The sequence below is a fragment of the Entelurus aequoreus genome, linkage group LG11 (assembly GCF_033978785.1).
Source record: "Entelurus aequoreus isolate RoL-2023_Sb linkage group LG11, RoL_Eaeq_v1.1, whole genome shotgun sequence".
In the NCBI taxonomy this organism is placed as follows: Eukaryota; Metazoa; Chordata; class Actinopteri; order Syngnathiformes; family Syngnathidae; genus Entelurus; species Entelurus aequoreus.
The window spans coordinates 28,807,829-28,822,304 of record NC_084741.1 but is presented as its reverse complement, the minus strand read 5'-3'; the positions used below and the strand labels follow the sequence as shown (position 1 = coordinate 28,822,304).

General features: G+C 41.1%; 2 protein-coding genes across 2 annotated transcripts in view; one reads left to right on the top strand and one right to left on the bottom strand.

The window, feature by feature from the left end:
• Nucleotides 1–14,476, top strand: part of sec61b (SEC61 translocon subunit beta) — a 288,067-nt gene that overhangs the window by 187,955 nt on the left and 85,636 nt on the right. The window lies entirely within an intron of this gene.
• On the bottom strand, nucleotides 346–14,065 carry LOC133660617 (DOMON domain-containing protein FRRS1L). The gene is made up of 5 exons (XM_062064184.1): nucleotides 13,560–14,065; nucleotides 9,567–9,651; nucleotides 9,234–9,372; nucleotides 669–915; nucleotides 346–596 (listed from the first exon to the last, which is right to left on the bottom strand). The coding sequence occupies exons 1-5, from the start codon at nucleotides 13,795–13,797 to the stop codon at nucleotides 424–426; spliced, it is 882 nt and encodes a 293-aa protein (XP_061920168.1). The 5' UTR covers nucleotides 13,798–14,065; the 3' UTR covers nucleotides 346–423.

The following is a 14,476-nucleotide window of genomic DNA, read 5'->3' as shown; positions in this document are numbered from 1 at the left end:
AGCCTGGCAAAAATAATGAAGGTCTTTCACAAATTAAATGCACACTGGTAGTTATAGAAAAATGGCCAATCAGAGAAAATGGGTGATCAAGTCATGAAAAGATGCAGGCTGTTATTAGGTAATTTCTCCCCTCAGTGAAGTTCATCACGAGCCAGTGAACATTCGCCATCTGCTCTTTTTTGCTTCTCTGTGGGGATGTTCGAGCGCATGCCGTGAATTTATCCACACGTCCTCATAATTTGAATAAAGCTGCAAAAAAAACTGGCCTTTCTCAAGTGAGTTTAGCGTATGGCACCTTTAGAATATACTGTAGTGTAGCTGTAGTGTGTTTCAGATATATATCTAATGCCGTGTCTCCTGACAAAAACAAAATGGCCACTTGTTTTTATTGCTGCTACATCTTCTCTTCCTCCGCCTCTGTCTTCACGGTGTTCCCATCAGCAAGTAGAAGGTGAGGGCTACTATGAGCAGTAAGCAGAGGGGGGAATTGAAGGTCTGGTAGGCAGTGGAAGGCATGAAGATGTCCTCGTACTTGTAAATACTGATCATGCGGTCGCTCACAGGAGGATTGTCGATGTCGTGTCTTGTGATGGAGCCTGGGGGACAATAGTGATGATGTTCAAGAGGGATGGAAAAAGGCAAAAAGTCCCGCGGTGGCTGACACTGACCTTGTATGGCAGGCCCCCATGCAAACAGGTAGTACCACGACAGGTGGAGGTCCACAAGTGTTTCCTCGCGGGGGACATACAGAGGACGCTTAAAGCGACAGGTGACGCGGTTGCTCTCAAAGATGCCCTCCTCGTCTCTGGCAGGGTTTCTCTTGATCTCCTTTGCCCACTGGCCAACGTTGTAAAAGTGATGGATGCGTACGCGGCCATTATCGTCATGGACGCAGGCCATGACATCATCGCCGCCCTGTGGAAATAAGCAAAGGATATAAAACATTCAAAACAGTCTAAATTATCCTTAACTTTTTTTGTAATAATAACACGGCGGACCAGGAATTGATGGGTTGGTCGACAAAGACGGGCTGCTGACATAAACGGGACTGAATCAATGGATTCCACTGTATTCTTCTATATATACTATATTTCGTCTTCAAATTTTTTCACCAATGCCAAATAAAAGGCCGTGAGTCAACTTCCTGAGCTGTCAGGAAAGTGGAAAAAAAGTGAAAAGCAAAACTTCCAACTAGAAAAGTAAGTTATTTGATCAATTTAAAATTGATTTAAAATGCAAAAAAACTACATTGGTTAAAGGAGAGTTGTTGTTGTGATTTCAAACAAAGACAGAGGACAGTGTTGGGGAAATGTATAGAAAATGTTGACAGCCTTATAAACCTTTATATACAGTTATTTATACAAACTGACTACTGTAGAGTAAAGTGGAATCTCAAAAGTTAAAGTTAAAGTATCACTGATAGTCACACACACACACTAGGTGTGGTGAAATTACTCTCTGCGTTTGACCCATCCCATTGTTCCACCCCCTAGGAGGTGAGGGGAGCAGTGAGCAGCAGCGGTGGAATCATTTTGGTGATTTAACCCCCAATTCCAACCCTTGATGCTGAGTGCCAAGCAGGGAGGTAATGGGTCCCATTTTTATAGTCTTTGGTATGACTCGGCCGGGGTTTGAACTCCCGACCTACCGATCTCAGGACACTCTAACCACAAGGCCACTGAGCAGGTTAAAATTTACAATTTACAAATTTACATTTACAATAAATTACATTTATTCAATTTACAAACCACTCAAGTTATGAACGTTTCTATTTACGAACCACAGGCCGAATAAAAATATGCTGTGGTGAACGGGCCTTGTCTCTGTGTACGAACATTTCATCCACCCACTGTGTGCCTGCAGCGCAGCCATTTTGTGCTCGGCAACACATCCATTTTGGGCGGGTGGGTCGATCTCTGGTGCTCACTGCTCATTCCATCATCTGAATGCTGCTGTTAGCTATTATGCTACTTTGTGTGCTTTTGGTGTGTTTTTAGCCATTTTACAACATGTTTCTAGTTTTGTTAGCTCAATTTGTGTCTAAAGGCAGCAATAGACAAGCAATGTGTGGTCTGAAACATTCAGGAAGTATCCGTAGCGTTGTCGACACTGCCTTCCCCCTCCCCTTCCCTTCCATTTCCATTGCACGCAAACAGTATTAACCGACAAGGTAAAGTGAATTTTATTTTTTATTCCTAACCATTGTAGTGACCTGGCTGTTAAAGTTAAGGAGTTTTGTGATTTCAGTCTGTGACACCACAGGGCTAGCGACAATGTGTGTGTCTGTCAGCAGTGCGGCTGCATGCGAGGACAGTTCAGCTAACGTATTTCTCGGACCATAGGGTGCATCTTTCAGGTCTATTCTCATACAAAAGGTGCACCGAATTACAAATGTATAAGCCCCATTAAAGGAGTCATATTATGATTTTTTTTTCTACATTTGAAACATTTTCTTGTGGTCTGCATAACAAGTAATGGTGATTATTTGGTGAAAATGTTGCATAAATTATGTTTTACAGATCATATTTAAGCTGCTTTTTCACCGTCTCTTTAGAATGCGCCTTTTGTGGGAGGTCTTATTTACGTGCCTCCACTTCGACAGCGTCTTCTCCCCATCCATATGGAGTCTACTGACAAATATAAATTAGAACTGTACACTACTTAATATTAGAAATGGCAACAGCGGAGAATGAATGCCCCATAACAAGAGGATAGAGAAAAAGAAGGAGCTTATTGACTATGGTGCGGACTACAATGGCGGTACTTATGCAGATCCCAAATACACATCAGCAGGTACCACCAGGTAAGAAAAGTTGGTTTTGCATAACATTGTGAAACAAAACACCAGATAATATGTCTCCTAATAGGTGACATTTTTGGGTCAAGTAGTGAGGCTTCATAGCTTACCAAAGTTGTACTAAAACATTTTGACAGATTTTTGAGCGCCATGTGTAATGTTCTCTATTCCCAATGAAACATCAAAGTTTTAGTGTCGCTTGCTTACGGGTACTTGCTAGCATCATTTGTTGAACAGACGTCTGTCAACCTGCAATCCACACGTATCTCTTATGTACTGTATATGCTGTATATATACTGGTCACACTTATTATTACACCATGTACCAAATAAAATTGCTTCGAAGTCGGTAAGCTTAACCTGAATTAATACGTACATTAGGCGCACCGGGTTTACAACATTACAACATCGATTTTTGAGAAAATTAAATGATTGAAAGTGTGCCTTATAGTGGAAAAATACGGTAGTTGTTGTTGTTTTGACTTTATTAAATAGAAAGTGGATACATCATCCCCTTAAGTTTGTTTGATATACGGTATTGTGTTCAAAGTGTACAAACCCTTACTAAAATATGGACTTTTGTCGAGGCTGGAATCCATTATTTATGTTTACGTTGTTTTTTATGGATACATTTGCTTTGATGTACACACCTTACTATTTACAATCCCCGTTCAACAACTTATTCAGTTCGTAAATCGTATCCACTTGTTATTTCTATAGTTCTTTGAAAATACATACTGTAAAAAAGATGCTTGCTGAGATGTATGATAGATCTTGTATCCATTGACAATTGCCTTTTTCCACCGCTGAAACCTTTTCAGGAACTTTCACATTTACCCAGGTAAGTAAAGTTTCCCCTGTGTTTCCACCCAAAACTACCCGGTTAGATTGAATTATTATTATTATTATTATTTAGGAACTATTTTAGGGACGGCGTGGCGAAGTTGGTAGAGTGGCCGTGCCAGCAATCGGAGGGTTGCTGGTTACTGGGGTTCAATCCCCACCTACTACCATCCTAGTCACGTCCGTTGTGTCCTTGGGCAAGACACTTCACCCTTGCTCCTGATGGCTGCTGGTTAGCGCCTTGCATGGCAGCTCCCGCCATCAGTGTGTGAATGTGTGTGTGAATGGATTAATGTGGAAATACTGTCAAAGCGCTTTGAGTACCTTGAAGGTAGAAAAGCGCTATACAAGTATAACCCATTTATTATCATTTATTTCAGTTTCTGCCAGCGAGGTGAGACTTTTGGAAGGTTCTTGAAACTTTTGAGGGGGCGGGCTGTGCTATCGGCCGCTGATTGTTTGAACACAGTCGGGGGCATTCCTAAAACTTATTTTTTCAAACACACGACCGCCATTACGGAGCAGGCCAGGACAATTTGTTTACGTCCCATTTCTTGTGTAATTCTATCACAACATATTAGACAACGAAGAAAAAACCCCAAAAGGAACTCTCGACTTGCAGGAACTTTTGTGGGGCATCTGTGTGCGGAAGACCGCTGATCAGTGGAACTATCTTGCAGTGTTTTTACTCAGCCGTAGTCTTTAAACTATATGCAGTTTAATGTTGTTTATTATCTTTTTACAAACTTAATTTTGGTACGCCAAAGTTCGAGAAGGGGACAGATTATTTTAAAAGTACTTACAGAAGAGTATGAAGTATTCAGCCAGACTCGAAGTGGCAACCTCAGCTGCTTACTTCTCTGAAACTTTGTTGGATGAATGTGAAATAAAGGAGGCAGTAAACAAGTGGAACGAAGGTAAATCACATCAAATGTTCACTTTTTACTTTATTGGTACATGTAAAAATAGTTAGTGACATGTGATTTGTGTAGTTACCAACCTCAACACGAGTGAACAGAATGCTAATGTAACAAGTTAAAGGCCTACTGAAACCCACTACTACCGACCACGCAGTCTGATAGTTTATATATCAATGATGAAATCTTGACATTGCAACACATGCCAATACGACCGGGTTAACTTATAAGACCGGTGGACGACGGGAGAGACCGTACCAGGAGTGGGCGGTTAGTCACCTTACCCACTTGCTTCCTCATGAGGAAGCACCTACAAACTGACTACGAAAAGGCATAAGAAGAAACAACCCGAAGGCCCTCCGAGAGGCGGGATGGAAGATGGGCCTATTCTGACGGATCAAACGGTGACAAACGGAACGGAAAACGACAACGAGAAGGTTCTCCGGAAGTGTAAATGCGGGTGGCAGAAGGTGACTTCTTTTAAAGGACTGCGGATTCATCAAGGGAGAATGAAGTGTGGGAGTACTCCCGACCAGCATAACCGCGCTGCTTCGGCAGGTCAGACGGAAGAGACCCAATGCCAGGTGACAAACCACAGTGCAGAGGGTCCCAGCAATGCTGAGGGGGAAACGGCAGTGGAAGCAGGAGGGGAGATGAATGCAGCACCCGAGAGCGAAGCTCATGCAGTCCCCCAGAGAGTTGCACAGTCAGAGAGCCAACGCAAACATCCAGAAAGGCGCAAGAAGATCAAGTGGCCGAAGGCAAACAACCAAGCAGAATGGCGCAAGCTTGATGATCACCTGAGAGGAGTACTGGAGCATTCCCTGCGAGGGACGGTTGAGCGTAAACTAACCTCGCTGAGTAACATCATTTATGAGGAGTGCAGAGAGAAGTTCGGAGAGAGCGCGACCAAGCGAGCCACAGCCCAGAGGCACAAAGGACGGAGGGAGAGGGACATCAAGGGGCTTATAACCAACAGGCGCCAGTTGCGTAAGAGGTGGAGGAAAACAGCCGCGGAGGAAAAAGAAGGCCTCAAAGTGCTATGGAATGATCTCAAGCAGCGTCTTGTCAAGCTGCGTCGGGCAGAGAGACTCAGAAGGCACCGGAAACGAAAGGAGAAGGAAAGAAAAGACTTCTTCAAGGATCCTTTCCGGTTTGCCCGTCAGCTCCTGGACGAAAAGCGAAGTGGCAAGCTGTCCATCGCGAAAGAGGATCTGGAACAACACATCAAGGTCCAGTATACGGATGCAGCCAAAGATACACCACTTGGCTCACCAGGCCATGTGCCACCTCCAGAGCCCCCAGAGACCCCATTCGACACTTCCTCACCTAGGCTGAGCGAGATTAAAGAAGTCCTTAAGAAAGCCAGATCAGCCTCTGCACCAGGACCAAACGGGCTTCCTTACAAGGTGTATAAAAACTGTCCGCAAGTGACCACAATCTTGTGGAAGTTCATGAGTGTTGTGTGGAAGAAGCAATCCATTCCAGCGGAGTGGCAAGAGGCAGTTGGAATATTCATCCCCAAGGAGCAAAATTCAACCAACATCAGCCAGTTCAGGACAATTGCTTTACTGAACGTGGAGGGAAAAGTATTTTTCTCTGTCCTGGCAAAAAGGATATCCAGCTTCCTCAGCAACAACTGCTACATCGATACAAGCTGTCAAAAAGCCGGACTGCCAGGCTTTCCGGGGTGCATAGAGCATGCATCCGTGATTTGGGATCAGATACAGCGTGCCAAAAGAGAGAGGAGCAACCTCCACGTGGTATGGCTTGACCTAGCTAGTAGCTAGGAGTTTATGCGGGATTCATTTGTGGCATATTAAATATAAGCCTGGTTGTGTTGTGGCTAATAGAGTATATATATGTCTTGTGTTTATTTACTGTTGTAGTCATTCCCAGCTGAATATCAGGTCCCACCCGCGCGCTTCCAAACATTTGATCGCTTGCCCGTACGTGCGTGCCATGTACGTAATTTTGGTTAAATATATAAGCTTTATGAACCTTGGGTTAGGTGAACGGTCCTTTGGGCTGAGTGTGTGTGTGTGTTGTGCAGGTGTTTGAATTGTATTGGCGGGTTTTATGGACGGGATCCCGTCCATATACCGCTCGAGCTATAACTAGCTCGAGCTAGTAGCTAGTAGCTAGGAGCTATCATAACAAACACCTAGGTGTTTTTATGTGGGATTAATTTGTGGCATATTAAATATAAGCCTGGTTGTGTTGTGGCTAATAGAGTATATATATGTATTGTGTTTATTTACTGTTGTAGTCATTCCCAGCTGAATATCAGGTCACCCCCGCCTCTCACAGCATCTTCCCTATCTGAATCGCTTCCACTCCCCACTAGTCCTTCACTTGCACTTTCCTCATCCACAAATCTTTCATCCTCGCTCAAATTAATGGGGAAATCGTCGCTTTCTCAGTCCGAATCTCTCACTTCTGGCGGCCATCATTGTAAACAATAGGGAACTTTGCGTATATGTTCAATTGACTACGTCACGCTACTTCCGGTAGGGGCAAGCCTTTTTTTGATCAGATACCAAAAGTTGCGATCTTTATCGTCGTTGTTCTATACTAAATCCTTTCAGCAAAAATATGGCAATATCGCGAAATGATCAAGTATGACACATAGAATAGATCTGCTATCCCCATTTAAATAAAAACATTTCATTTCAGTAGGCCTTTAATTACTATGGTTATAATATGTAGAAAACACATGACTTTACTGTGAAAATGTAAAAAAAAATGTACGATGCATTTGCAAATATTGTAATGTCACAAGCATGCAACGAGTCTAAACTTTACTTTATTCTGTCTAAATTAAAGATTTTGGAGATTGTACTTTTAAATGTAGAGCATACCTAATTGTTTAGGGGTTTATGTTAAAGCATTAGCCTAGTTAATTTTTGGCTAACAACATGTTTTCTTGTATTTTTGTGGAAAGTCGTTTCAGAAGTTGACGGGTTATGTCTATGCGCTTCATTGTAAACTGCATCGAAATGAACCAGGCTGTGTGTTTAAGAGTGTTGGAACTTGCTGCAAGCAGCTATTTATCAGATACGGGGCATTTAAGGTTCGGTTTTAGCAGCTCTCTTGAAGGAACATGTTGCGAAAGGCCGTGTTGTGGTTTACCCAGTGAAACGTCGTACAAAAACGTTCTAGTTAAAATCATCATATAACGCTCACATGTCTCGGAAACACAGGAATTTCGCAGATGCTAGTGTTTATAACAGGTTGGCGCAGTGGTTAGAGTTCGTGCCTCACCGTGAGAAGGTCCTGAGTTTGATTCCCCCTGACTGCGTGGGTTCTCTCCAGGTACTCCGGCTTCCTCCAAAGACATATAGGCTGATTGGCAACACTAATATGGGCCCTAAATAGTTTTACGGTGAATTCCTGGCAACCACAGCTGCTGGTATTTTAACGTAAATTGTGTGGCTTTTTTTTTTTTTTTACAGTGTATCCAGAACTGTGAAATGTGGTGAAAACACAAAGTACACACTTCTGAAGGAACCTTTACTTCCAGTAACTAGAGGTTCCAGAAACTTAAAGTTCCTGAACTTTTAGTGTAAAATGACCAGAGGTGGGTAGAATAGCCAGAAATTGTACTCAAGTAAGAGTACTGTTACTTTAGAGATTTATTAGTCAAGTAAAAGTAAGGAGTAGTCACCCAAATATTTACTTGAGTAAAAGTAAAAAGTATTTTGTGAAAAAACTACTCAAGTACTGAGTAACTGATGAGTAACCTGTTCGTTTAATGATGACGGCAACAAATAATGCACAAAAACATAAAAATAGCAATGAGCAAATTCAGAGCCAGGAATATCTCTTAAGCAACTAAAACAATAATATATATTAAATAATAATACATTAACATTAAAAAATTAAGGCAAATTGAGCCACAATAACTTAACAGCACCATAGGCTCAGTAGGCAGAGATTACAAAGGAAAATAACAAGTTATCCTTTACGCAAACCATAAACTGATAGGTGTAGGCTGCACCTGAGAACACACTGTGCACTTCTGGTTGGTGTTTCTACGCATGCGTGTGTGTGTGTGTGAGTGAGTGTGTCTCTATCTGTCTGTCTATGAGGCTGCAGTGCGTTAATAAATGTCCCCACACGATGTACATTTGACAGTAATTCATAGCAGGGAAGCTAACATCAGCCAAAATATCTACTAACGTTACTTACCGCGATGTGCTTCCTCAAATTTAATGTTGAGTTCATGTAAGCTTAAGCTTGTTGTTGTTTGCCGCTGAAACTTTATGTGCAGTTAATCATGTGACTGCCTGGCTCTGTTTGATTGGTGAAACGGAGTCGAACGTCACCAGTGACTGCATTTGATTGGTGAAACGCAGGCATGCGATAGATCCTACTTTGAAGGTCTGTCTGACAAACCAAAACAAACAAAGCGTGCATTAACAGATCGATAAAAATCAGTAGCGAGTAGCGAGCTGAATGTAGATAAATGGAGCGGAGTAAAAGTAGCGTTTCTTCTCTATAAATATACTCAAGTACAAGTAAAAGTATGTTGCATTAAAACTACTCTTAGAAGTACAATTTATCCCAAAAGTTACTCAAGTAGATGTAACGGAGTAAATGTAGCGCGTTACTACCCACCTCTGAAAATTACCTAATATTTTTCTAAAGAGAGCTGCCCTCAGACTAGCTGCTCACCATTTTCTTGTCAGAGGAGAAACCTACAGCCACCCAGCCGTCAGTGTCTGCACTCATCTCATATTCTACATCTGTACCGATGCGACGGTAACTCAGGAAGTAGTCACATGTCTCAGCGTCGCAGCCGGGCTTTCCATACCTGAACACACACACACACACACACACACACACACACACACACACACACACACACACACACACACACACACACACACACACACACACACACACACACACACACACACACACACACACACCACATACACAAGTCAATCGAACAGTACACTGGGTGTGTGTTTTTTGTTCAAGAGACATTTGCTGCTTTGCTCTCACCTGATGCATCCTTTGGTCACTCCACAGTCGATCACTTTGATTTTGGCAAACGGGTCCACAGGTGGAGCGGTGGGAAATGGATAACCTGCAAAGATGCAACATAAGCAATGTGTCTCCCCAACGCACAGTTGTGCAATTATGACAAACGATTGATTATACCACAATCTCATTTGGTCTGTATTGCTCTATTGCTATCAACAATCAGCTCATAGCAATATACAGTATATTTTGCGTAGAGGCCTATTTCTCCAACAAATCATACACCGTAGTCGTCATGATCCATCAAAAAACTGAATCTTTGACTGGGTTTCGGATGGTCGGAGAGTATGGGACTGTGCAATATATCAATTCTAAAATCCCAAAGAGGAATGTGTTACAGTAATTGACAATTTTATGCGACGTATACAACTTTGCCACCAACTCTGCGGAACCCATTGGTGCGTATTTTGGAAAGAACACAAACTTTTATGCAAAGAGACCAAGATAACTGAAACGTTGGGAAATGATCAGAAACAGATTGAAGTTTAGGGTCAACAAGTTTCCTGAAATTTGTTGGACCTTTGGAGGATTTAATAAGATTTGAAAGGGTTCTGTTTTTTGGGGTCACCCTGTATATATTTTAGTAAGATTGGTAGATTGGAAAATTGTAAGACTAGTGATGGACGATATGAACATTTTATATTCAGTTATGTTATTTCATTATTTTCATTATACTTATTTATTATATTTCATATTTCAGTTATCCTGGCCAAAATCATCCCTGTTATTATTATTATTATTATTGCGGTATTGTAGAATGTGGTAAAAAAGTATTTATACAGACACTGAAATCTGTTGACCAAGTTATTATTTTTAAACTAAAACAAACACGTTGTTAGAAAAGCCACAATTTTTTCATAGTTTGTGTTTCTTATGCTTCACTGGGAGTGTTGTAGTCTTATATTATTTAAGCTTTAATTGTAAATGAGTAACAAATAAAATCAATCATTACTTCCTTGTGGCATCCTACTCTGTTCAGTGGTCCTTAAACGCACCATAAAACACTTCTGTATTGTATTCCTCTGAGTATGGAACAATCTCTCTGTCTAAAAGAGCACAGCTTGTAGGTTCAAAGTTCACAATTGAATATCTTGGTTACTCAGACAGTAATGTGTTTATATAAGTTTGAATTGGGGTATGTTGTTCCTTAATGGGGAAAGACGTTAAGGTCTCTTGTTTTTATGTTAGCATTTAAGCTAGCGAGCTGGCACTAGTCACTCTGTGCAGTTATCAATCACGTTTTTTCAATAATTTCAATTTAAAATGATAACACTAACCGCCGGGAATTTTATTGAGGTTATCATTATTACCTTATATCGTTACATCCCTAGAATAGACCCAGCCAAATAAAACAGCTGCTAACATCAGGGACATGTCCACAGCGGGCAACCCAAATTCAGGATAGTCCTCATCCTGAAAGACTCCAGAAACAGAACCATCGAACTACTGACCAAGAACATGCCTTATAGCACCGTATGGGAGCTCCTATCAGGCATCATAACAGACGAGTAGGCAAATGAATACATGAGCAGAGCACAGAAAGGTATTAAAAATAACACCAAGGGAGCCAAATACCAGCCAATTTGCTGAGCACCAACCTGTTCACCTACGACTCAATCCTACAAACACGGATATTGGAGTACCTGGAACCAACTAACAGGACCCTAAAGACCTTCATCAAGAGCCCATCCCAGCTGCACTCTGGTTGAAGGCAGGGTACACCCTGGACAAGTCACCACTTAATGGCAGGGCCAACACAGATGGACAACAGTCACACTCACATTCACACACTAGGACCAATTTAGTGTTGGCAATCAGCCTATCCCCAGGTGCATGTTTTTGGAGGTGAGCGGAAACCGGAGAACGGGGATAACATGCAAACTCCACACAGAAACACACAGGACCTTCCTATTGTGAGGCACGCGCACTAACTACTGTGCCACTGTGCTGTCCCAGTGGCTCTCCAAGTACCACCATATTGACCAACATTAAAATACAGTAGCGTACTAGGCCTACATATTCATTACAAACATGGCAGAGGTTTAATTTAACAATTATATTTAATGTTTTGCCTACTGTAATATTACACACAGTTTGAACAGTAACATTGTGTTTAAACATTTAAATAAGTAATTATTTAGTGTACCACTAGATAGAGCCCACCTACTACAGTTTGAGAATCCCTGATGTAGATGATATCTAACAAACAGGAGGTGCCATAATGTTGCTTCAATGCCATTGTGAGTATATTCCTTGTAAAATGTAAGGGATTCATCATTGATCCTTGTGTCAGTCCTCTACAAAGTATGCTGGAAATATGAAAATTATGATGCATTCAGTTTATCGCAGCACCAAGCAAACAATCTGAAGATTCCCTCATATCATTTCCTAGATATGGTCAAAATTGTTTAAGGCGCACTACACAAAATAAAAGTAACGTTATTAATATCACTACTACGGATAATATTAACAAAAAATCCTCAAAACAACCCACTATCTAAAATATGGGCTTTTTAAACATAAGATCCTTGTCTCCCAAAACGTTATTAGTTAATGAGGTCATTAGAGACAACAATCTTAACGTCTCAGCGAAACCTGGCTCAAACCAGATGAATATTTCCCGCTTAATGAGGCATCTCCTCCTCACTATATGAATGCACATATTGCCCGTCCCCTTAAAAGGGGGAGGGGAGGGGGGTCGCACTATTATACAATGAAAACCTTAACCTTACCCCTAACCTAAGTAATGAATATAAATCATATTAAGTGCTTACTATGAGGTATGTCACACCGCTACCTCTCCACCTGGCTGTTATCTACCGCCCCCCTGGGCCCTATTCGGACATTATCAGTGAATTTTCAAAGTTTGTCGCTAAACTAGTGACGCATGCCGACAATATGATTATATTGGGGGATTTTATTAACTATATGAATACCCCATCAGACCCTTCATGCGTGGCGCTCCAGACTATAATTGATAGCTGTGGTCTTACACAAATAATAAATGAACCCACGCATAGCAACAGTAATAAGATAGATCTTGTCCTTGTCCGGGGAGTTACCACGTCTAAAGTTATGGTACTCCGTACACTAAAGTAATGTCCGATTATTACCTATAAAATTCGAAGTTCTGACTCATTGTCAACAAGCTACTAATAATAACTACTTTAGCAGGCACCACATTAATGCTGTCACAATTATGATTCTTGCTGGCCTACTGCCTTCGGTAATGGCGCCAATCCCAAATTATGTGGTCTCTATCGATAACCTCACCAAAAACTTTAACGATGCCCTGCGCGACACCATTGATAGTAGAGCACCGCTAAGACTAAAAAAGGCCCCTAAAAGGCGTACCCCCTGTTTTACAGGAGAAACTAAAGCTCTTAAACTATCATGTAGAAAGCTGGAACGCAAATGGCGTGCGACTAAACTTGAGGTTTTCCATCAAGCATGTAGTGATAGTTTAATAACTTATAAACGCATGCTTACCTTAGCTAAAGCTAATTACTACTCTCCCCACATCTGCGTCCCCCTCCAAGGTTTCTCATTGTATCCCATTGGGTTGAGTTTTTTCTTGCCCTGATGTGGGATCTGAGCCGAGGATGTCGTCGTGGTTTGTGCAGCCCTTTGAGACACTTGTGATTAAGGGCTATATAAATAAACTTCAATAATACATTGTATAAAGTCACTTTTCTCTACTGTGTTTTATATATATATATATATATATATATATATATATATATATATATATATATATATATATATATATATATATATATATATATATATATATATATATATATATATATATATATACACACACAATACAATCAGATGGGGGTTGGGGTAGCCACCCTATGGGGGAGCTGGCCTGGGTGCTGAAATCCTTTCCTGCGAATATGTAGAATATACTACTAAAATATCTATCTAGAAGTATAAAAAAGTATTACTCACTGTCATCAGACAGATATCTGGACTCTAAGAACTCAGAGGCGAAGGTACTGTAAGAGTCCTTATGGTGCTCCTGGTGGCCCGGCTCTCCATGATCTCCTTGGCCGGCCCGCAGTGCTCCCTCGTCGGTAGGGCTCGGCGCGACCCCCCGCCATCCGCTACCGGAGATCAGCATCGTCCACAGCACTAACATCATGACCCCTCTTTCGTATTTTTGTTTTAATTTTTTGATAAAGAACATTACAAATAGAGGTCATAAATCAAATAGAATCCTCATTTTTGTCCGAGTCCCTTCGCAGGTGTCCATCTTCACCGTGTCGTCATCCTCTCTGGATGTTTATTAGCAGCACCATCATGGTGGACTAACAAGGGGGTTCCCTTTGTCTTAAATTGGTTGTTTTCACACAAAACTAATCGTGGATCAGCCTTATTTGTAATCTATCTGTCTAATTTACACACACAATTGCAATCCTCATTGGAATCATAATCCTAAAACACACTGAAAGAAGCTAATTATGACGTGTGAGGGAGTGATGGTTTCGTCCATCCGGTCTTCACTTTGCTGTCTGTCAAACATGGCCGCCAATCAGCAGGAGTTACGTCATCAGATACCGGAACAATGCTTTTTTTTTTTCTTTTTTTTTTTAAAACAACCTTGTATTTTAATTTTACAAAATGTGTTCATTATTACTACTCTTACAATAATAAAACATGCACACCACTTACAACATATGTTGATAACAATAATAATTGCAGATGTGCCTTAATTGAAATGACTGCTGTATTCAAATCAGAGACAACAACAAATTGCAAATAGCTTAATTACTTTTGAAAATGACCACAACTATTATATTATTTCATTATTATATAACCATTAAGTTTTTACTCACATTCAATAAAAAATACATTTTATCATCATA